At 41.4% G+C, this 23,657-nt stretch overlaps 1 protein-coding gene across 1 annotated transcript in view; it reads right to left on the reverse strand.

Annotated features, from left to right (window-relative positions):
* Positions 1–22,044, reverse strand: part of PSMB7 (proteasome 20S subunit beta 7) — a 60,217-nt gene extending 38,173 nt beyond the window's left edge. Inside the window, exons 1-5 of the mRNA XM_032418306.1 lie at positions 21,905–22,044; positions 21,369–21,462; positions 20,468–20,565; positions 18,890–19,030; positions 11,249–11,364 (exon numbers count right to left, since the gene is read on the reverse strand). Of these exons, the coding sequence (XP_032274197.1) occupies positions 11,249–11,364; positions 18,890–19,030; positions 20,468–20,565; positions 21,369–21,462; positions 21,905–21,966 (511 nt within the window). The 5' untranslated portion in view covers positions 21,967–22,044. The remainder of the gene's footprint in view (positions 1–11,248; positions 11,365–18,889; positions 19,031–20,467; positions 20,566–21,368; positions 21,463–21,904) is intronic.
* Positions 22,045–23,657: the final 1,613 nt, after the last annotated feature.

Here is a 23,657-nt window from a genome sequence, read left to right on the forward strand (position 1 = left end):
TCCAGATTTGTCCTTTGTCAGCATAAACAGTTTAATTTGATGTTTTCACTCCTGAGTAAGCACTATTACGTTTAAACCCCTCGTGAGGGGGAAGAATGCTTCCTTTTCATCAGCAAATGTACCTCAATGTCAAAGAGCCTACCTTTTATTCCCAATGAATAAAAAAAAATCATTCCATTTAATACGCTTAGAAATAGAATTTTAAAGCATCCAATGACATTTGCACTCAAAAACTAATTTCCAAAAAAAATGCAGTTCCTTTTCTAAATATAGTCAAAAAGGAGTTAATTTTGCCCAAAGCAAATAATCTAAAACACCACTTGAAGAAAACAGGGATTTTTCTTATATTTTTTAAAGATTTTACTTATTTGAGGGGCACCTGGGTGCCTCAGTCGTTAAGTGTCTGCCTTCAGCTCAGGTCATGATCCCAGAGTCCTGGAATCGAGCCCCGCATCGGGCTCCCTGCTCGGCGGGAAGCCTGCTTCTCCCTCTCCCACTCCTCCTGCTTGTGTTCCCTCTCTCGCTGTGTCTCTCTCTGTCAAATAAATAAATAAAATCTTTAAAAAAAAAAAAGATTTTACTTATTTGAGAAAGAGAGAGAGAGAGCATGAGGGGGGAGGGGCTTCAGGAGAAGGAGACTCCCCGCGGGCTCGATCCCACAACCCTGAGGATCACAACCTGAGCCGAAGTCAGATGCCTAACCTCAAATGCCTACCCCACTGAGCCACCCAGGCGCCCTGGAGTCTTTCCTATAATTTTAACTGCAATGTCTCACCGACCTGACAGGTTATAAACACTTATTCTTAAGCAAAGACTAACAAATCAGGGCATCCTGGCCTAAAAAGTAAAAGTTTTATTAATGTATTTTTAAGAAACTCCACAAGGTATGAGGACAGAAAAGTGTTCTCCTTCCAACAAAAGAGTCACCTAACCCTATGCTTAGGCGATAAGACAGGGGATGAGAATTACCTTAAAATAGGCCTCTCTTCATCAGTCACTAGGCTCCCCCGGGACCCCGACATTCAGCACTATGAGCATAGGGCACACACGTCTCCCTCCTGCTGCGGGAGCTCAAGGCAGTCCGAACTGACAGGTCTTTCAAAGGCCTTTGCTCTGGTCCACATTTCAAAGTAACTTCCCAAATTGCAGTTTATTCCACTTTGCGGGCCTTTCTCAAGTTTTCATGCCCCTCAGAACCCTCAAGGACAAAGGACCACAGAGTTTAATAACTTATAAAACATACCCAGCCTTAATCATCAGTAAAGATTTATCTTGTCCACAGACCTGTGTGCAAACGACAGGAAATCCTACATACTGAGAAAAATGTGCAAAGCACTGGTACCTAGATTTTGCTCACTGAATCCATCTGTGGACTAGCTGGTATTATCTCCATTTTGTAGACTGAAAAAAATTAAGTTCAGACAAGCGAAGGAACCTACCCAGAGTCACACAGCTAGTCACGGTAGTTACGGCTGACAGCGAATCCCTCGCTCTATGAACTCCACAGTGAGAAGTCTTCTGATGCATAAAATGACTTTCCACTTAGTCTAATAAGCAAGTCAAAATCGAACACTAGGTTCTAAGAGTACAAAAGGCACCTGTCTGTAGCAGGGCCAATTCTGGCCCAATTCTAGAACAAGAGCAGGTAGAGATGAATTAGTTAGCCTCCCTCTCTCTGCAGTGGGGTCTAAAGCATAGAACTTAAAACTGAAAGGGCTGCATTTAACTGTTCTAAAAAGTACGTCTGGCAAGGGCTTTTACCTGGTTGTAGACTAAGGACTGAACTCAAGTCAGAAAAGACTTCATGGTAAAAATCTCAGAGCAGAAAAAAAGAGGAAGAACAGCACCCTACATATTAATTCAATTTTACCCACAAGAGACATTAAATATTTTTTTACATGGAATCAAGAACAAAGTCACTCTAATCAGAACAGATTAAGAACTGGCGAGGGCTGGTTAGATTACATTCCCTGCAACACCATGATGAATTTTAGAAGTAAATATTTTCTCATTTTCTAACATAACGGCACCATCTATTGGCTTAGTACCACCTTCACAGCAACCAGGAATCAAGATGCATAATCCAACTTTCGTGAATTTTTGGTTTCCGGTTGTTTCGTTTCCTGGCATTCCACAGCAGAGTAAATGTTAAAATATAAAACCCATGCATTGCACATTTTAAATCTTCTGAAATGCATCATACTTAATCAGAGCAGGAAAAACTTCCAGGGAAGTCTTAGTACACAGAACTGCACACAGGGAATGTATTAGCACCAAAGTGATCAAAAAATCATGCACTGGGCGCCTGGGTGGCTCAGTCAGTTAAGCGTCTGCCTTCAGCTCAGGTCATGATCCCAGGGCCCTGGGATCGAGTCCCACATCGGGCTCCCTGCTCAGCAGGGAGTCTGCTTCTCCCTCTGCCTGCCGCTCCCCCTGCTTGTGCTCTGTGTCAAATAAATAAATATTAAAAAAAAAAAAATCATGCATATATTAAAAAAAAAAAAAATCATGCATTAAGTATCTTCACTGTGCTACATACAAAGAATTTTTTATCTATGGTTTCCCATGGGAGAGCTCCTCTAAGCCCCATTCTACAGATGAAATCAGTGCTCATGGTCAAAAGCTAATATATGTAAAACAAACTGAGGGTTCTAGAGGGGAGGGGGTTGGGAGGATGGGTTAGCCTGGTGATGGGTATTGAGGAGGGCACGTTCTGCATGGAGCACTGGGTGTTATGCACAAACAATGAATCATGGAACACTATATCTAAAACTAATGATGTAATGTATGGGGATTAACATAACAATAAAAAAATTAAAAAAAAAAAAAAAGCTAATATGTGTTGGACTTAGATCTGAACCCAGTTGGACCCCAAAAACCAGCTCTTTTTACTATGCCACACTACCTGGAAAAATGACGTCAAGAACTAATGCACAAAAAAGCACATGGTTTTTTATAGTGTGTTCTCACACAACATGACACTGCAGCACCCCAAGAACCCTGGGACCTTCCCAAGTCAAAAAAAAAAAAAAAATTCTGTTTCTTTTTCAAAATGAGGGATTTGAGGTTCAGAAAAGTTAAGTGACCAGCCCTGGTCAAGGAGGACTAGGATGGAGCCAGGGCTCCCATCTTTTTTTAGGATTCTAGCTTATGCTTCAGGTGGTTACAGAAACCCCACTCTGAGTAGTCACTAGCTGTGTGGACAAAGCCCCCACCAGAATAGTGTACCCTCCATTGCACAGCCCCTGACCCACAGAAAATAGGCTCTGAGCATCACTCTAGTATTGATGGAGACCCATGCTTGTGGAACTCCTGCACACAGTCATGCGGCCCACACTATTAGGAAAAATAATTTCCAGCGATGCTAGAGCCATGCTGAAGTCCACATGCCCTCTGAGAAGGCTTTTATGTAGGCCTATGGACCACATACAGTGATGCTGAGTTCACAGCTGATTTCAGAGTTGAAAATGACCATGGAAGAAACATCTACCATCTTGTAGTTTGATCCAGAGCAGGAAAATTTGATCCAGAGCAGGAAAATTTTCAAAGTCAAGTCTTGTGGAGATATCAAAATGTCTGCACAAAGGTCGCACTTTAGTCTAAAAATATGGAGAAAATGGCAGGTCTGAATTCCCTACCGATGTTCCAACTTAATTCCAAGATTCTTTTTTTGCCCACAAGGTGAGACATCCAGTATGCTTCCTACTCTGTCCCAAATCTTTTTAATTGCTAGGAGGCTCTGTAAACTGGGGCTTAAGAGGTATATTCCCGTAATTAGGAAAACATACAGCCAGTTTATTTGGAGATCAAATTTTACCTGGATGGCCTTGGCAGTGACCCTAAGTCTTCCCTAATGATGCATACCAATGTTTATTCCTTAAGTTGGTATTCCTAAATTGTCCAAGGGCCTCATTTCCAGGAATGTCATGCTTGAAATTTTATTCATATTAATTCTTATGTGAATAAGTGGGCAAAAATAAAAATTTTATATACCTTGCCAATGCTGCTACAAGGAACACTGCCAAACTAATAGCAAAAGATGGTCCCCAAGCTTCTCCTGACACTACTTTAGTGTGCCTAATAAAGAAAAGCTGGCAAGTTAAAAGAATAAGCTAATTAATCTGAGAATTAAAAGAGCCCACATTTTGTCTATAAAACATACAACCAAAGCCCTTTTCCCTTTCTTAATAAAGAAAAATCAAAGAATCCTGCCTGGCTTTCAACAATCACTCTAATCAATCACCTGCAGTCTCTTGCAAATTACTCTCTTAAAAAAGAAATAATTAAATAAAACCTAAGGGGCCCTTTCTTCTTTTTTGAGAATGGACCAAATGAAATTTGGTCTGGACCACATGCCACACACCATTCACACCAATAACACAGCCGAAGGAGGAAAGTCAAGGAGGCCGCCGTTCCCCTACCAGCTCATGCACACCCTGGCTGTATGATCGCAGCACCCCTCTCTGAGCCTCAATTTCCACATCTGTAAGATAGGGATGGTAGTACCCACCTTGCAATGTTGCAAAGATTAAATCTATAAAGCATCTCACAACAGCTGCTGGATGAATGCTGCTATCATTATGGTCAACACCATGTCCACAAAAAAGGATTTAGGACAGAAGGTATCCAAGGGTCACACCACAAGAAATTTGATACATTCTTCTCCCAAGTAAATCCTGAGGCAGCCAAGCCCTCAGAGAGGAGGCTCCTGGACCCTGTGCTCAATGAGCTGTGCCAGCATGTTAAAGATGCACAAGACAGGTGTCTTCTATCCAAAGTAAATTAAGAGTAGCCTTCAGGCACCTGGCTAGTCGCCAGTATGGGCCCATGGGTAGACAAAATTTAGACACCCTCGTCTTACGGGTAATTTGTAGCTTCCAGCTCTTACTGTCAAATCACTCAGAAAAACAAAGATTAATTACAAAATTTTGTTATTTCTCGTAATAAAAAAACCCATAATTTAACTAAAACATGAGAATTTACATGAAATATTCATTTTCTCACTTATGCTACACTTAAGGAAAGCCGTAATCCCACAGTGAATGCTAATTCTCCATGGGAATGTTTCGTTTAGGAAGGCCTTCTATTCTATCTATAGCTTTAAATTTGGTTTACACGCTTACCCAGAATAACAAGTTTGAACTGCACAGGTCCACTTATATGTGCATTTTTTTTCGATACGGTACAGTACTATAAATGTATTTTCTCTTTATGATTTTCTTAATAATGTTTTCTTTTCTTCACCTTACTTTATTAAAAGAATACAGTATATAATACATAGAACACATAAAGTATGCATCAACGGAATGTTTATGTTATCAGTAAGGCCTCCGGTCACCAGTAGGCTATTAGTACTTAAGTTTTTGGAGAGTCAAAAGTTACATGTGAATTTTTCGATGGCGCAGGGGTAATGCACCTCTTGCCCCTGCTATTCAAGGGTCAACTATAACATGAATTAAAACAAAATCCACCAAATGGCAATTGTGGATTGCCATTCAGCTCCCTATTCCCTCAAAAAAAAAAAACAAAAAAAGGAACCAAGGAAAGGAGGGAGGGAGGGAAAGAAGGAAGAAAGCATCAACTGGAAGCCAGAAGAACTGCCTGGTTAGGAAGAAGTCAGCCCAGCACAGTCACTGCCCTAGGGAAAGATGCACGCAAGCCCTGCTCAAAGGTCCACGGTGGCTAAAAGAAACTTAAAAAATGACAGACACAGAGCCAGGGCAATACAAAACCTGTACTTTATTTTACATTCTCTGGTAAAGCTCTTCACAATGGACTTGGATTGGAAAAAATCAAAAAATAAAAATCGTGTTGTCTTGGATGGTAAAACTGTATAATTTTTAAATTTTTCCTTTGATACTACAAAGCTGTTTCAGTAAATACTATTTTTAATATGCAGGATAGAAAATCTGCACATAGGCAGTCAAAAATACGCAAAACAAATAAATGCCCTTTGGGAATTTGTACAAATATTTTCAGTATTCAGAAGCAAGGCTTAATAGCTTAATGAAGTAACATCTGTAAGATGAGAAAATCAAAGCAGCTGTGTTGTACAGGGGCTCGCTTGGGCTGGAAGAGTTCAGATCCCAGCTTTGCCATTTACAGAGAGAGCAAGAACAAGCAAGTTACTATAAATTTCTCTAACTTCAGGTTTCTCATCAATAAAATAGCAACCATAGCATCCCTTACATAGAATTTTAACTGAAAATAATGTGACAGCACTAGCAGGCTCTGGCAGAGATGCTCCATAATATGCTTTAAATCTGAAATAATATTTAGCTTTAAAGAAAAAAAAAAGGCCTACCACATACGCAATGCTCTGTGCTATTCTCTCTCAGCTAACCTGGGGCCCCCCAAATGGAACACAATCTAAACCAACTCTATTCCAAGGGTACTGTAAACTGTTAGGTCACCAAAAATAACCAGTAGCTAAGGTTTCTAAGGCTAAGTTTCAGATACTCTTTGACACAAGCAAGTAAGCAAACCAGAAAATTATTTCACCGTCAAATATTCACCAAGTCACACAGGACTCTGTGAGACTGGAGGTAAGACAGATTCTATTCTCTGAGATCTCAAATGTTCACACATGCGGGAGGGACGAGAGCTGGGGCAAGTGGAGTGCAGACAAGGCAGGAATCCTGGAATCCTGTTTCACACCTATGTCCCGGACAGGGACCTGCTAACTCAGCCTGGGGCAGTCACGAGCGAATGGCTTCTGGGCTAGACCCCAGCTGAGGAGCAGGAACACTTGGGGCAGAAGGCAGCACTACAACAGTGGGGTGGAGTCTGCCCAGGGGAGGGTGAGAGGTACAGGTGCCACTGTTGCCACAAAGGCCTAGGGGAGGGACAGGAAACAAAGCAGGAAAAGAGGCCTAGAGTCCAACTGGCAGGGCAATGGCCCCATGTGAAGGAGTTAACTGGGCCTCTGTAGTCAAGACTCAGGAAGGGACTGATACTGAGAAGTCAGGAGAGGACACCTGGGATCTGGCCTAATGGCCGGTTCATTTCCAAGTGCTCTCTATGACAGGAGCCGTCCCTATTGTCACGGGACCCAGCCACACCGTCAATATTTCTGGCCAGACGCAATCTCCCTCTCTGCCTCCAGACTCCCCCATGCCAATCCTCCTTCCTACAGCCGTAAGACTGCTCTAACAAGCAAATCTCATCCCATCCTTCTCTGGCATGAAAACTTTAGATGGGAACCTCAAGGACAAAATCCAAACAACTGGGCCTGTATCACTAGGACCCTCTCCAGCCTCGCTTTCTCGTCATACCTCTGCTCCACCCTCCAGAACGCCTTTGCTTCGGCTGCACCCCTGCATTGAACACTACCCCCACCCAGTGCATTGGCCTCACCCAACCAACCAACTCTGGCCCTTCAGTTCCTCAGCCACACCAGACCCTCATGCACACAGGGCTTGAAGTCGTTCCCTGGGGACAGGGAGCAGGGCCGAGGAATTCCTGGCTAATTCCTACCTACCTTTCAGGTCTCGGCTTACGTGTTCCCTCTTCCCATCTTTCACCCATCAGACTGGCACAAATACCCAGTGTTGGTAAGGTTGTTAAGAGAAAGGCATCCTCATATTCTCTTGGTAGAAATATAAGCTAGTACAATCTTTTTGGAGGGCAATGTGGCAATAGCTCTCAAAAAGCAGAATGCACTACAGGGCCCTCGGTCACTTTCTTGGGCTGACCAGTGGCAGTATATATAGTATGACTTCCTTCCTATGTCCGGGGAATCCCAGCACTTTAGGAGTGAATGACTGAGCTTCACCAATCACCCTCCCCTATAAGGAACGCTCTGGCAGTGGTGAAAGGGACGGCAGGCAGACTGGGTTCCTGAAACCATCAGAGAGGCTGAGCAGGCCCCAGCACCAGGCCCCAGCACCCCAGCAGTAAGCCAGCTCCAGCTGGGGCAGGACTGCAGTCTGGAACACTCTGTACTCGCCTGCCGTGGCCTACTCTGCAGCATGAGTTCTGACACTGCTCTGGGCCCCAAAGCCAGCGTTTGCCCTCCCAGCTATTCCGTAAGCCACCTACTATCCTTTACAACATAGTCCTCTTTTCTTAAATCATTAATTCTATTGCTTTGCAACAGAGAATTCTGAGCAACACACACACATACCCTAATCCTGATATTCCACTAGGAATTTATCTGAAGTCTGTACTTAGACCTAAGTAAACCAAGACACCTTTGTTGCAAAAATTTGATAACCAAAATATCCATCAATAGAATGGGTCAGTAAATCATGATACAGCCATATAACGCACTTCTATGTAACTGTTATTACAATACAGATCTACATGTGCTGGTAAAGAACTTCTTCAAAACAAGTTAACAATAAAGGAAAAGCGTGCACAGTATGACTTCATTTGTGTAGTTTTAATAGGCACAGACTGACAGAGCTATATGGTATTTCATAAAACATTTTCTGGAAAAAACAACAAACTTAAGAGTGGTTAGTTTGGAGGAGGGATATGAAAAACACTTATTTTTCATGTAATATTCCCACTTGAACGTTTTGTCATGTTCGTAAATTACTTTCATTAGAAAATGTTTTAATGTCACTTGCTCAGCAAGGACGTCCCAAACAGCCATTATCCACATAGTCCTTCCTGTTCCTCTCTCTTATTACTGTTCTTTTTCTCCAGGGCACTTAGCACAGTGCATTCTTTTAGATGAATGTATACTTACTTTAATTCCTGTCTCCCACATGAGGCTGTAAGTTCTGAGGGCAGGTGCTGTGCTGACCACTCTATTCCCAGCACCTAGCACAATGCCTAGCCCATAGGGAATGCTAAATAAGTATTTGATAAATGAACGAAAAGTAACTTATGCTTCTTTTAAGACTCCGTTCATGTGAAGTGAAGCTTTTCCTGAAATCCTCCCATTTCGATGTAATCATTTCTCCCCGGGCCTCCACTGGCCTTTGTACCTACTGCCCTTGTCAGTTTGTACATCTGGCTCCCTCACTACAGTGTGAGGATATTGAGGGCAAGGATCCACGCATTCATCTCTATCTGCGGAGCCTGCCACAGTGCCTAGACACAGAAGGCAAGAAAGAGTTGATAAATAAATGAACAGATGAACAAACTAAAGCTCAAAATAATTATTTACTTGTGTATTAAAATCAAATGTTACAGATATCTCCTCCTTAATCCGGTCTTTTATGATAACAAAACTAGACTGTGTAGAGCAATGATTTCTAAACACAAGCGTGCTATGAACTCAAGGCTGTGGAACCATCACCCTGGACTCACAGTAGACTTGGAACAGCAAGATCGCTGTTGGCCAGGAGAGAACACAATGTGGGGTTGCCTGACGGCCTGCTGTCAACAACTTTTCCTAAATTCAGGATTGTGCTCAGAAGACAAATTACTACAGTTCAAAGGCAAAAGAAACCAATTCAATTTTCCCTTCTTAAAAATGAACCTGCTTTGTAATGATATTAAATTTCCTGAATGTGATCATTTATCAAGGTAACGTAAGAGAACATCATAAAGGATTTAGAGGTGGAAGGTAATGGTGTCTGTTCCTTCCTACTTACTCTCAAATGATTCCACACAAAAAACTAAGAATAAGAACAATAATAATGTATGAGCAAGCGAGAGCAAGAGTGGTAAAATGTTCACTGACAAATATGAGTAAAGAGCATATATGACTGTTCATTGCACATTATGGTTACTTTTCTGCTAGTGTAAAATTTTTTTCACTTAAAAAAAAAAGAAATGAAACCACTAAATAGAAAAAGCTACTTCACCCTTCCCACCATTTAAAGGCATCAATCAGACAAGGAGAAATAAAAACAGTACTCTGATGAAGATAACAAATATATTTGAATAAAGCAGTTCAGAATAATTCTAAAATTACTGTAAGTATCTTCATTTTAAAATAATTACAAAGACTCATCCATATGGTATCTGGGGGTAAATCACTCTCCCCAACAAACAGGGAACATCTGTTGTATAAAAACCTTCTAAGAGGCTAGATGACACTATGGAACAGCAAGGTCTCAAACTGGCAATTTCCAAACTATTCAAGGCAACAGTCTCCTAGCTCTTCAGAGCCAAGGTACCAAGACAAAAAATGTAAGAGGTAAACAACAGCTGGAAAAATACCAGCTATACATGACCTGTTCAAATTTCTGTACCTAAACAATCCGACTCAGAAATTTAACATAAAAGTAAGAATTTGAAAATCCCCATTTTCTCACTCCTTTTTTCGGTGGTCATTAAAAAAAAAAAAACAAAACTCTTGGGGTGGCTGGGTGGCTCAGTCGATTAAGCTCGGCTCAGGTCATGATCCCTGCTTCTCCCCCAGCCCCCTGCTCATGGGCGTGCTCTCTCTCTCTCTCAAATAAATAAACAAAATATTAAAAAAAAAAAAAAACTCTTGTCTAGCATTGAGAACTAAAGTACCAATGCAAAAAGCTGGTCTGAAAAGAGTAACTACTATTACAGGCCAGGCAGAGGGCCAGATTCTTTATATACATTATTTCTAATTATTACAACCTGGCATATACAGTAAATACTATTGACACCATTCCACAGGTGAGGCAATCAAGGTTCAGAAAGGAATTAAATGCCTTTGATCTCAGAAATTAAGAGGGGCCCCAGTCACTCTAGCATTAAAAAAAAAAAAAAATTCAATGCACGTCCTATATGCATGTTCCTGCTATGAGGCCTCCACTCTAGTTTCCCTCCACTGAAACCTCACCTCGAGACCTACCTGAACCATCCTATTTAACATTATAATCTGCCTTCCACCCCAACACTCCGACATCCCCTTAGCCTGCATTAATTTTTCTAACTTTTTGTTTTGAGATAATGGTAAATTCACAGGCAGATGTAAGAAATAATACACTGAGTTTCTATATACCCATGATCCAGTTTTCCCGAAAAGTAGTTATCTTGCGTAACTGTAGTACAGTATCACCTGCATTACTTTTTTCTCCTAGTATTTATCACTTTCTAACATTAATATATTTATAGTAGTTGTTGCAATTGTCTGTCTATCCTCACTAAAATACAAACTCCTTGCAGGCAAGAATCTTTAAATTTTGTTCACTGCTGTATCCCAAGCACTTACAACAGGGCCTAATCCATAGGAGGAAATCAATAAATATATGTAGAATGAATCAAAGCACTATATTGCCCTGGCTCCTCTAACAGGAAATAGACCAGCTCTTTAGGAGACCACCTTGGTAAATAAGAGGATTCTGAAACATCAGGGAAATTTTACACTCACCCATGGTGACATAAGGCAACTTATCAGTTGATCCATGAGGATAGATGCTGTAGAGGTGAGGTCCAGTAACATCTACTCCCCCCAAAACTAGGGCTGCACCAATGTAACCTTGATACCTGGTGATCAGAGTATGTATAAGAAAAAAAAAAAAAAATGAGTCTACATTGTATCACTGTAACTTAACCAAAAGCTGTTTGAGAAGTCAGACAACAAAAGACTTTTCTTACACTGCTACTATTTCATGAAGTGGTTACTGTTTTGATGGGAACAAAATGCAGAGCAGAAGCAACATAAGTTGAGACATCCACTATCAGCCCATAATGACTCAATCCTGTGAGGCCCTCCAACATGCCTATTTCCTCAGTCATACAGCTCCCTTTAAAAGAGAATCGTTCTTAGGGCGCCTGGGTAGCACATTCGGTTAAGTGTCTGACTCTTGGATTTGGCTCAGGTCATGATTTCAGGCTCATGAGATCGAACTCTGCATCAGGCTCCACGCTCAGTGCAGAATCTGCTTCAAATTCTCTCTCTCTCAAATAAATAAATAAATCTTTGGGGGGGAAAAAAAAGAAAGAGAACTGTTCTCACTTTAGAGAAAAGCAACCCAAAGACATTAAGTGCCAGCCCGATCTCTCACAACTGAGCTTGGCTTACTCCAAAATTTATCAGCACCCTTCCCATCACACCTCTCAGGGATCAGTAAATCAACTACTTTCAAAGTGAACACTGAGGAGCTGCTAAACTCAAGCTGTTCAAATTCTCAACCTCACCTCATCATAGCCTCACAGGACAATGGCTCATGTCAAAACACCTTCTCTTTTGAATAAATTCACAAAATTATAATCATAGATGTGAGTTCTTATTGAGTAAAAGAAAAATATTTCATTATGCAGGGAAGTGAATGATAAAATAACTCCACAATAGCCTCTAAAACACATTCCTACTGCCCACAGGATGAAGCAATGCCTCTTCAGGAACAGGGATGGGAATACATTCTCCACCCCACCCTACCTCTGTTTAATTGTGCATGTATTTGTTCTTTGGATCCCTCACCTAGTTGGGTTTCTACTTCTACAGATTGCTTTCCCTGTATTTGGTTCCATTTTTTACCATTAGAATCGCTATGCTAAATAAACAAGCTGGATTTAAAGTCCTCCACCCCGAGGCTTTAGCTCTTTGGAAAGAAAAATGAAACCAACACATAATGAATTTGCCTAATGATATAATCATTAAAATTGAGAGAAATAAACACAAAAACCAATCAAAGTCCTAACTGTAGACTGTCTGAGACATAACTACTCATCAGGGAGCACTCATGGTAACCAGAATAGTCAAGTCCAATTATTTCCCCCATCCCTGACTACCAAATTGCCCTTTCACAAAGAATATCCTAATGCTGCCTGGCTGGATCAGTCAGTAGGGCATGCAACTCTTGATCTTGGGGTTGTGGTTTTGAGCCCCATGTTGGGTACAGGAATTACTTTAAAAAATTAAAATCAAAACAAAGAAAGAAAGAAAAGAAAGGAAGGAAGGAAAGAAGGAAAGGAAGAAAGAGGAAGGAAGGAAAGATCTTCCAGTTATAAGTGAAAAAGTAAAGAGCAGGAAAGGATTCTAGAAACAGTCTCAAAAGAAAACAGAGACCCAGAAAGAGGAAAAGAAACTGGTCCTAAGCCACATGAGGTAGTAGCAGGGTCAAGACTAGGTCACAGGGCTCTGGGATGAGCAGTGGGAATCACCAAACCCACCACTCCCACCCCAGTCCAGGGCCTGACCCACTACACCAACTGCCTGCCAGACAGGCTGTTTAAATAAAATCACTAATAATCAGCTAGTTTCCTTGCAAGCTAAAACATAACCTGTTTGATGCTTTCAAAAGAATCTAAGATATTTTGGAAGTTATTATATTCCTTAGATCCAGAAACTCTACTTCCAGGAATCAAATTCTAAGGATATAATCAGACAAATATGCAGAAATGGATGCACAAGGTTGTTTACTGCAATACCGTTTACGATGCCAAAAAAGTAGAAACAGAGAACTAGCTAAATAAACTGACCTAGCTATGCTCTAGATCATCCAGATCACGGGATATTTTCTCATACACCACTGATGGTAGTGCAACTCAGTGCAACATTTCTCAAGGGTGGGTTTGGCAATATGTATCAAAATGTTAAATGTGCATACCTTTGGCTCAATAATTCCATTTCTAGGAATTTATTTTAGAATACAGCATGAGGAATTAATCACACAAGTACCTAAAGGTCCTATGTTCCAAAGGGTTCATGGGATACCTTATGATACCTTAAAACAAGCAATACTGTTAAAGTTCAAAATTGGTTAAATTATGGTACATCTAGAGAATGGAATACTGTGATACCACCAAAAATTGATATTGATCAGTGGTTCTTTAACTTTTATAGGTCACACACCCCTTTGAAAAACTGATTAACACTGTGGAACCCTCACTCATAACAAGTGTACATACAGGTTTTTTACTACATCAGGAGGGTCACAGGTCTCCAGAACTCCTCTATGAGCTCAAGGTAGAAACTCTGGATGCTGAGCTCTTCTACTAATGGGAACAACATTAACAATATACTATTATGTGAACAGGGTCAGTTACAAAACAACACACAGGATTCCACTGTTGTAAATACATAAATGAGCAAATGTCATAATATAAAAGGCCTGAAAAATAGTTCTCAAAGATTTACAATGTATGTGTCTAAGTAACAAAACATCAGGTGACATTTACTTCCTTCTTTTCACATTTCCACAGTGTTGGAAATTTTTATAATGATCACACATTACTTTTACAATAATTTTTTAAAAGATGATTTTCATTTTGAAATGCTCCAAATGGAAACTATTCGACACACACTGGTAGATGAAAACAACAGGTTGTATTCCAGGATAGAATGTACAACTATGATCCCATTTTTACAGAACAAACTATGTATTAGTAAATGGAAAAAAGCTTGAAAGGCATATAGTAACCTGCTAGAACCAACTGCTTATGGGTGGTAGGAACTCAGATAATATTTGTATTTTTTTAGTTTATCCCCGTCTTCTATCTTAGGTTTTACTGAGAACGTGTACTAGTAACAAGGAAGGAAGCAAAGAAGGATTCAATGAATGAGTGAGCCAACAACTTAAAAGACTAGAAGTATAGATACCTGACCAAAACATGATTTTCCCTGAACTGAAAAATTTTTATTTTTTCTTTGGGCTTTTCAGTATTTTCCAAATTTTTTACAATGAATATACATTACTTTCATAGAAAATAAAAGCACAATTATAATAAATAAAGAGGCTCTATATTTTCAAGGAGTTTCTGGAATACAGAATAAGAAACTACAAAGATTTCTATTAGACTCGACTAGGAGGCTCATGCTCAGAGGGAACAAGTAACACGTACATCTTCTACATCCAGCCATCGCAAACGTAAAATAAAAGTACTGCTGACATAAAGGAAAACATGTCCACTTCTGTTTATCAAACCCCCTTTTCTTACTGATTCACAGACATGGAAATGGATTATTTGGGGAAAAATGGAACAGTAAAAGCAAGATGAATACACCTTGTTCTCTTTTTCAGCCTCTGAATTTAGGGGGACCTAACTGTGCATTAGGCCCTGTACCGGGCATTGTCATAAGCCTTGCTTCTTTATTCATTTCCTCCTCAAAAGTCAGAGAGTCAGAAACTATTATCCTCGGGGCGCCTGGGTGGCTCAGTCGGTTGAGCATCTGCCTTCGGCTCGGGTCATGATCTCAGGGTCCTGGGATCGAGCCCCGCATCAGGCTCCCTGCTCAGCGGGGAGCCTGCTTCTCCCTCTCCCTCTGCCCCTACCCTCTGCTTGTGCTCTCTCTCTCTCACGCACACTTTCTCTCTCTCAAATAAATAAATAAAATCTTAAAAAAAAAAAAAACTATTATCCTCATCTTATTGAGAAAGAAACTGAGGCTAAGAAAGGTAAGGTGAACTGCCCAAGGTCACACAACTCTAAGTGCTTTAGATGAGACCTGAACCAAACTTCTAAAGTGAAATCCTGGGACGCCCAGGTGGCTCAGTCGGTTAAGCATCTGCCTTCTGCTCAGGTCAAGATCCCAGCGTCCTGGGATCAAGCCCCCCATCGGGCTCCCTGCTCAGCGGAGAGTCTGCTTCTCCCTCGGCCCTTCACCACGCTCGTGCTCACTCTCCCTCCCTCTCTCTAATAAATAAATAAAATCTTTTAAAAAAAAAGGGGGGGGTGAAAAAAATAAAGTGAAATCCTATGCTTTTTTCCCTTATACCACGTTTACATTTTATGTAACTCAACAGAAATGTCAGAAGACACATAATGAACCACAATCATCCTGGTTAAATTTTAAAATGTTCCTCTCGGGGCGCCTGGGTGGCTCAGTCGTTAAGCGTCTGCCTTCGGCTCAGGTCATTATCCCAGAGTCCTGGGATCAAGCCCCGCATCAGGCTCCCTGCTCAGCGGGAAGCCTGCTTCTCCCTCTCCCACTCCCCCTGCTTGTGTTCCCTCTCTCACTGTGTCTCTCTCTGTCAAATAAATAAAGAAAATCTTTAAAAAAAATAAAAAAATAAAAATAAATAAATAAATAAAATGTTCCTCTCAAAACTGTGATAAAATTTAATTTTTATAAAGTATGTTAAACTAAAAATAATAAAACACTGAAAAAAGTGAATTTAGAATTCCTATAACACTCTAAAAAGAGATTAACAGAAAGACCTGTGAGGTTTAGGTAGATGTTTTAAATGACACTGGAAGAAATCTTGAAAATTTGCTATTTAACGCAATTTTACAAGTTTAAAAATTGCTTTAAATGTAATGCACCACAAAAACCACCAGAGGGAGCTTTAAATTTAAAATCAAATTCACGAATGTCTTCGGAAATCTTGACAACAGATGTGCTTTAGCAAGTTCTCACGCTGTATTGGGAGAATTTGTTTGATACGCAGTAATTCTCCAGGATTAGGATGATGACCATGCACATAAATACATGGCAATCACCCACAGAAGGGCTCAGTACAGCCAGAGCACGCGTTAGGTAGATACGACTAGGCTTCCCGCCCATAGACTCCTCTGAGTCCTGGTCTTCTCAGCTGTAAAGTGGGAACTAGGCTACAGACCTGGCTGCACAGCTACACTGCCTCAGATCCACTTGTTGAGAGCCTAGGGCCGTGCCAGACTCACAGATGAAGACCAGCAAGCTCACAGAAAGGCAAGAGCCAGGCCGGAAGGAAGGCAAACCAGGCAGAAACTGACAGGAGCACATGCTCCCCCCTTCTAAAGGCAACATCTGCCACTCAGTTCCAGAAGATTACTGCCACCTATTATCCCACCCTCTTTATGAATTTTTTCAAATGAAGCCAGGAAATAATTAAAAAAAAATTTCAAAGCCAGAAATCCAGATTTTTTATTCCAATCTCCCAATTTATAATTATTGGCCACTGTTTTTTAAAAAAACACTATGCAGCCCAAATACAATTTCTCTACAAGCTGAATACGGCTTGTGTACCACCAGTTTACAATGCTGGCTTTCTATTCCTGCTTCCCTCTAATCTCACAGGCCTGGCTGCAGCTGCTGCTGCTTGGGACAGAGATAAAGAAAATGTTTTCTCTAGGTTGCTTAATGAATGATGAGAACCAGAATAATAAAGGTCTCCAGTCAACTACAAAAAAAAAAAAAAAAAAAGCACCATGATTCTAGATTCTACAAATCTACAAAGAAGGAAAAGGAGAGAATCTGTTAAAGATAATGCAGGTCCCAAAAGGAGAAACCAATATTCTAACCCACCACTGAATGTCCAGGCTATTTCCTGGTTCTGCTCTAATACACTGCCCCTCTTCTCTCTACAAGGAGCAAATCAGAAAACAGACTTAGAATCTGAAAAAGAGGAAAACTACACAAATGTAAAGTGATGATCTGATTAAGGATGAAAGGGAGACCCAACTAAGAGCACTGTGGGTGGAAGTCAGCAGGGTGTGAAGGCCAGATCAGGCAGGCAACTACACCTCTGTAAACCTCAGCTTCACTTAAATATTGGAGATGTTGGGGCGCCTGGATGGCTCAGTCGGTTAAGCGGCTGCCTTCGGCTCAGGGCATGATCTCAGGGTCCTGGGATCAAGCCCCTCGTCCAGCTCCCTGCTCAGCGGACAGCCTGCTTCTCCCTCTCCCTGCCGCTCTGCCTACTTGTGCTCTCCCTCTCTGTCAAATGAATAAATAAAATCTTAAAAAAAAAAAAAGACTTGGGAACCCTTAAAAAAAAAAAATATTGGAGATGTTAACAGCCCCTATCTCAGAGGGGCCTCTCTATCAAAGGGTAAAATGAGATCGTGCATAAAGAACTAAGCACAGGGTCTGGCACAAAGAGAAAAATAAATGTGCGTTAATATTAATGTTATCATATCCACTCACAGTCAACTACAAATACAATTTTTCATTTCACTGTTATTTTGCCCCTAAAAGAGGGAGAAGAAAGACAATTGTTTTTGTCTATGTGTGTTCACAAGATGAACCAAAGGTTCTGTCCAGTTCTAACTTTCTTACTATAAATAAAAAAAATTTTTAATCCAGTAATGCCCTATGCTTCCAGAAATGACTGTGGTCACATGTGATTTATTCATAGGGGGAAAAAAAAAACAGATCCTGGGGCGCTTAGGTGGCTCAGTCACTGAGCGTCTGCCTTTGGCTCAGGTCGTGATTCCAGGGTCCTGGGATTGAGCCCCGCATCGGGCTTCCTGCTCCATGGGAAGCCTGCTTCTCCCTCTCCCACTCCCCCGCTTGTGTTCCTGCTCTTGCTATCTCTCTCTCTCTGTCAAATAAATAAATAAAATCTTGAAGAAAAAAAAAAAAACTAGATCCCAAAAATTCAAATACATCATCAAAAGCCTTCTGATATTAAAATGGTAACAACTGATTTCTAGAATAAAATGGTATTTCTGAATGCTTTTTCTCTAGCTTCCAGGATCCCCTCAGCTGAAAATCTAAGATAGGAGAAAAAGATACTACAGAAATCCCCATCCTGGAACAAACGTAGTGTTCCGAAGCAGCACCTCCACCCCAATGTTTATAGCAGCAATGTCCACAGTACCCAAACTATGGAAAGAACCCAGACGTCCATCAACAGATGAATGGATAAAAAAGATGTGGTATATGTATACAATGGGATATTACTCAGCCATCAAAAAAAAAAAAAAAAAAAAAAGAAAGAAATCTTGCCATTTGCAATGACATGGATGGAACTAGAGGGTATTATGCTAAGTGAAGTAAGTCAATCAGAGAAAGACAATTATGATTTCACTCATGTGGAATTTAAGAAACAAAACAGAGGATCTAGGGGAAGGGAGGGAAAACTAGAATAAGACAAAATCAGAGAGGAGACAAACCATAAGAGACTCTTAACTCTAGGAAACAAACTGAGGGTTGCTGGAATGGTGGTGGGTAGGGGGATGGGGCAACTGGGTGATGGGCATTAAGGAGGGCACATGACGTAATGAGCACCGGGTGTTATATGCAACTGATGAATCACTGAACTCTACCTGTGAAACTAATAACACACTATATGATAATTGATTTAAATAAAATTACAAAAAAAAAAGAAACAAACAAACAAATCCCCATCTGGAACCTTACCTGAAAAGCATCTGCTTCAGCATCCGATTGGCTGTCACAACTCTGGGAAGGCGGCCAGTGGAGAGGGAGTGGAGCTCCAAATTGGAAGAAATGAGCTGTGTTGTCATGTCTGTGTCTGCAGCTGTCCCAGCACCACAGCAACTAAAAAATACAATCAGAAACTTAGCTGAAATTCAATTACCAAAGGGGTCAATTAGAAGTGGAGCTTCTTGGATAACTTCCACTAAGTTCAGGTACACAGAGAGATGTTTCTGAGTATATTCTGCACTGTAACTACCCTGTCTAACCAATCTTAAATAAACATGAAACTGAGAATATGCATCTAGTCCTATGTAAACAGATTTTCTGTGCCCCAATAGAACATTTCAAATCATTCGCTTCTGTGCTTCTAACAGAGTCTGCGTTTTACTAATCCTAAAAATATATTCAAGTTGTACCAAAGAGCAAGGCATGTTAAAAGCCTTGTAATTTAACATTTACCAAATAATTACTACCAGGTACCAGTCATGACAAAGTGCTGAGAATAAAGAAAATATGACACGATCCTAGCACTTGATTTCAAAGTTGAGTGAAGGAGACAAAAGTAGGCAAAAATTCTAATACCTCGTATAATATGATATAGCAGCATAGGTACAAAACGCTATGGGAAACAGGAGAGACAGCAATTAATTCTGATCTTAGAGAAGAGGTCTCACGTGAGCTGGATTTGAAAGAATAAAACAACACCGTATAAACAAAGAGGAAAGGGTAATTCTAGGCAGAGGGACTGGCAAAAGCAAAGGTGAAAGAGCTTGGAGATGAGAGGAACAGGAACAGTCCGGGTGTAACTGGAACACAGGGGGATGGCAGCTAAATAAGGTGAAAAGGTAAATTTTTCTGACACTGGGCAAAATCTTAAATATCATGCTACAGAGTTCCAATTTTATTCTGAAAGCAGTGTGGAAATGTGAAGTCTCTTGAAATATTTTTAGGGCACCTGGACGGCTCAGCTGTTTAAGCAACTGCCTTCAGCTCAGGTTGTGATCGTGGAGTCCCAGGATCGAGTCCCACATAGGGCTCCCTGCTTAGCGGGGAGTCTGCTTCTCCCTCTGACCTCTCCCCTCTCATGCTCTCTCTCTCAAATAAATAAAAAAAAAATCTTAAAAAAAAAAGCATAATCATATGTTTAAAAAAATATATACATTTTTAAAGAGGAAAGGGACATAATCAGATCTGTTTTACAAAATCCAATATAGCAAAAGGGCAGATAATAAAGAGACCAAAGGCAGAGAGATCATTTAAATGACAACTGCAATAGTCCAGATGAGAAACAAGAATGTGAACTAAGGCTTTAGCGGAGGGAATGGTTTCAAGAGGCACACAGAAAGCAGAACTGGAGACCAAGAGAATTAAAGACTAAAGCAAGGGAGAACTTGCAGATGACCAGCTTAGGTGACAGGCAGATGAAAATATCACTTAAGGGAGATAAAAAAGAAAATACAAGTTAAACAACAGGTTTTAGTGAACAACAAAGTAAATTCCATTTTAACCCTGACATGTTTGAAAATATAAGAGCTATTCAAACTAACTGATACTTACTAAATGTTAGGAGATATGAAGTGTATTTTTGAACAGTTCTTATCCGCAACAACCATCCCTTCAGTTGCCCTTGTATCTGCTCCAAGAACTATGCCATCCTATTTTAAAAAAAAATACACTTAAAACAATTTCACATATATAAACCACAGCTCTCTACTCTAGTTTAGGAAAAACAATGTTGGCCATCCCCCGTTTTCCCCAAACCTCCACCCCCCACTGAAACTCCTACCAAAAATATTGTGCTATACTTTCAGAATTCAAGAAAAGCCTTGTTAATTAACGTTATAGGTTGAATGCCAAGTAGGTGGTAGGAATTATCATTCCTGTTTTCAAATGAGGCTCACAGATTCAGTGAATTCCTTACAAATCACAGACCTAATATGAGGAAAATCTGGATTAAGATGCAGAAATCCTCCCATTAGAATAGCCACCTCTGTCGATTTCTTTTTAAAAGACATCACTCTTTAACAACAATAACCATTATCTCTTTCGACCCTTTCAACAATTTAAGGCAGGAGTTATTCGGTCCATTTGATGGACGGTGAAGTGTGGCTGTGAGAAGGAAAGTGACTTGCCCAAAGTTGGAAGCAGCATCCAAGTTAAATGGTTAGACCTGTCTGATCCGAAATCTTGTGTTTTCCCAGCAATATAACCCTGGTTCCCAACGTAGTATCTCAAGACAGAAAAGTACTGATCTCCTGCCAAAATTCTAAAAAGTGAGCAAAGAATACAAACTGTTGGTAAGCACACAAAACCTCCCGACAAATCCTGAAGGACCTCTCCCGACGTATTCTGAAACATGAGCCCTTCCTGACAGAGCTCGGAGAAGTAAAAGGAGGCCAAGTGGCCTGGTTCCTGTAATCAGTTCAGTCACTGCTGCTCCTGGCCTGTGCCGGCTTACCTTATAGACCACCCCCGCGATGGTCGTGCCAGTTTTCCGGGCCGCTGGAAGCCTGTACCCTTTCTTCGCAAAATCGGCTTCCAAGACGGCATTTCTGAAAGAAAAGCAGAGAATGAAGCATGGGAGGGCAGGACCACATCGCGCGGCACTGGCACCAAGAGTGTCTAATAGGGAACTCAGGAAAAGAAAAGCTACTATTCGCTTTCAAGCCCATCCGTTCACTGAGTCCCCCCAAGATCAGGACTACTGTCGCGTTTTTCGGCGTGCACAGCGTCGGAGAGGGGCCGCATCTCGCCTCAGGAGACAGAGACGGAGACTGGTAGGGTGCGCTGGGCAAGGGGAAGGGCGGGCTCGGCCTCAAGAGAAACCCACTCTCAGGCCCTCATTCCCCTGAGTCACACGGGCCGCGAGGCACGGGCCGCAGGCCCCGCCGTTCAGCCTTCGTTTGGACTTCCCAGATCAGACCGCGGCCCAGCTCCGACCCCGGCACCGCACTCCCACTCCCGCCCGGAACCTGGCCCCGGGCATGGCCGCACCTGCGACAGTTATCAAAAGAGAAACCTCCAACCGGCCGCTCGTAGACTGACACAGCCGCCATCTTCCCGAGAAAGTATTTCCGCCTGAGCGCCGGCAGAAACGAGCAAAGAGAGCCGAGCACTTCCGGCGCCTGCGGCGACCTGGGCTGGAGGGGCGGGGCAAACTCCGCGCCAGGGCCACTAATCTTAGAGTTATGGGCTCCTAGAGGAGCCCACACGTGCTTGGAGTATTTCGCCCCAAGTGGCGCGGAGGAGTAACTAACGCCCGGAGCGGGGAAAGGACTTGTCCCAGTTGGTCGCATGGGAGACCGGACTCCTGTGGACCAGACCAGAACTGTTTTCTCCTGTTAATTAGACTCCATGGGGCTTAGGAGACAGACACGACCAAGTTCCAGGCACAGGCCCACCGCCTCCTCGCACTGAGCAAGTCCTCTCAACTCTCAATCTCCTTCCCCTGCCGCCAAATGGAGAAAAGAGCTACCTCAAAAGGCTTCTGAGAAAAGAAGCACGTGAGAAGATGCTCAACATCATTAGTCATTAGGGAAATGCAAATGAAAACCACAATGCGATACCAGTGCACACCCACTAGGATGGCTATAATCAAGAAAGACAGAAAATAACAAGAGTTGGTGGTGATGTGGGGAACCTGGAACCCTCACATATGCCTGGTGGGAAACCATTTGGTAGTTGCCCAGAAAGTTAAACATAGACCCAGCAATTTGTCTCTAAAGTATATACCCAAGAGAATCAAAAGCATATGTTCACAAAAACTTGTACATAGATATTCATAGCAGCCTTATTCAGCATAACCAAATAATGGAAACAACCCAAATGTCCATCAGCTGATGTATGGATAAGCAAAATGTGGTACGTCCACACAACAGAATATTACTCGACCATAAAAAGGAAGGAAGCATTGATACATGCTACAACAGGAGTGAACCTTGAAAATATTGTGCTAAGTGAAAGACACTAGGCACAAAAAAAAACCAAAAAACTGAGTATAGTATGGTTCTGTTTCTCTGAAATCCATACTAGGCAAATCCATAGAGTTAGAAACTAGATTAGTGATTGCTAGGAAATCAGGGGAGGAAAAAATTGGGAGTGACCGATGGGCACGAAGTCTCTTTTTGAGGTGATGAAAATGTTCTGGAATTAGGCTGTGGTAATGGTTGCATGACATTGTGAATAAACTAAAACCCACTGAACTGCACATTTTTAAATGGTGAACTTTATGTTAGGTTCATTTTATTTCCATTTGTAAAAGGCTGCTGTGAGAATTGAAAATTGTCCATGAAAAGCGTGTATCCCAGGATATATAGCAGCTTTTCAATAAATAGTTATTAATGTTAATACATTCATTTCATAGCAAGTAAGCGACAGCCTCAGTAATGGTGGAATGAAGTTACAGAGTCTGTCACAACTGTGTGTTCAATAAATATTTGTCAAAAGTTAAATTCTCTTTCATTACTTTTCTGGGTCTTTTGTGCAGAATTAGGAAAGTAAAGCCTCACCTACCTGCTTCCACAGGAATCTACTGATGGAAAAGTCTGAGTGTCTCCTTTGGTGAATGTCAAAAGTAAGAAGATCTAGGCTCTGCTCTAGAGAAGTCCATTTCCTGATGACAGAGACTCATGTCCATAAGACCTAGACAGGACAGGTCATAGTTTGAAATGTCCTGGGCACTGTGGAGGTCAGCAAATAAACTGAGGATGAAGAACTTCTTCTGTAACATTCATCAAACTCTCTCACT

This window comes from Phoca vitulina, unplaced genomic scaffold, assembly GCF_004348235.1.
Source record: "Phoca vitulina isolate PV1807 unplaced genomic scaffold, GSC_HSeal_1.0 scaffold21, whole genome shotgun sequence".
NCBI classification, from domain to species: domain Eukaryota; kingdom Metazoa; phylum Chordata; class Mammalia; order Carnivora; family Phocidae; genus Phoca; species Phoca vitulina.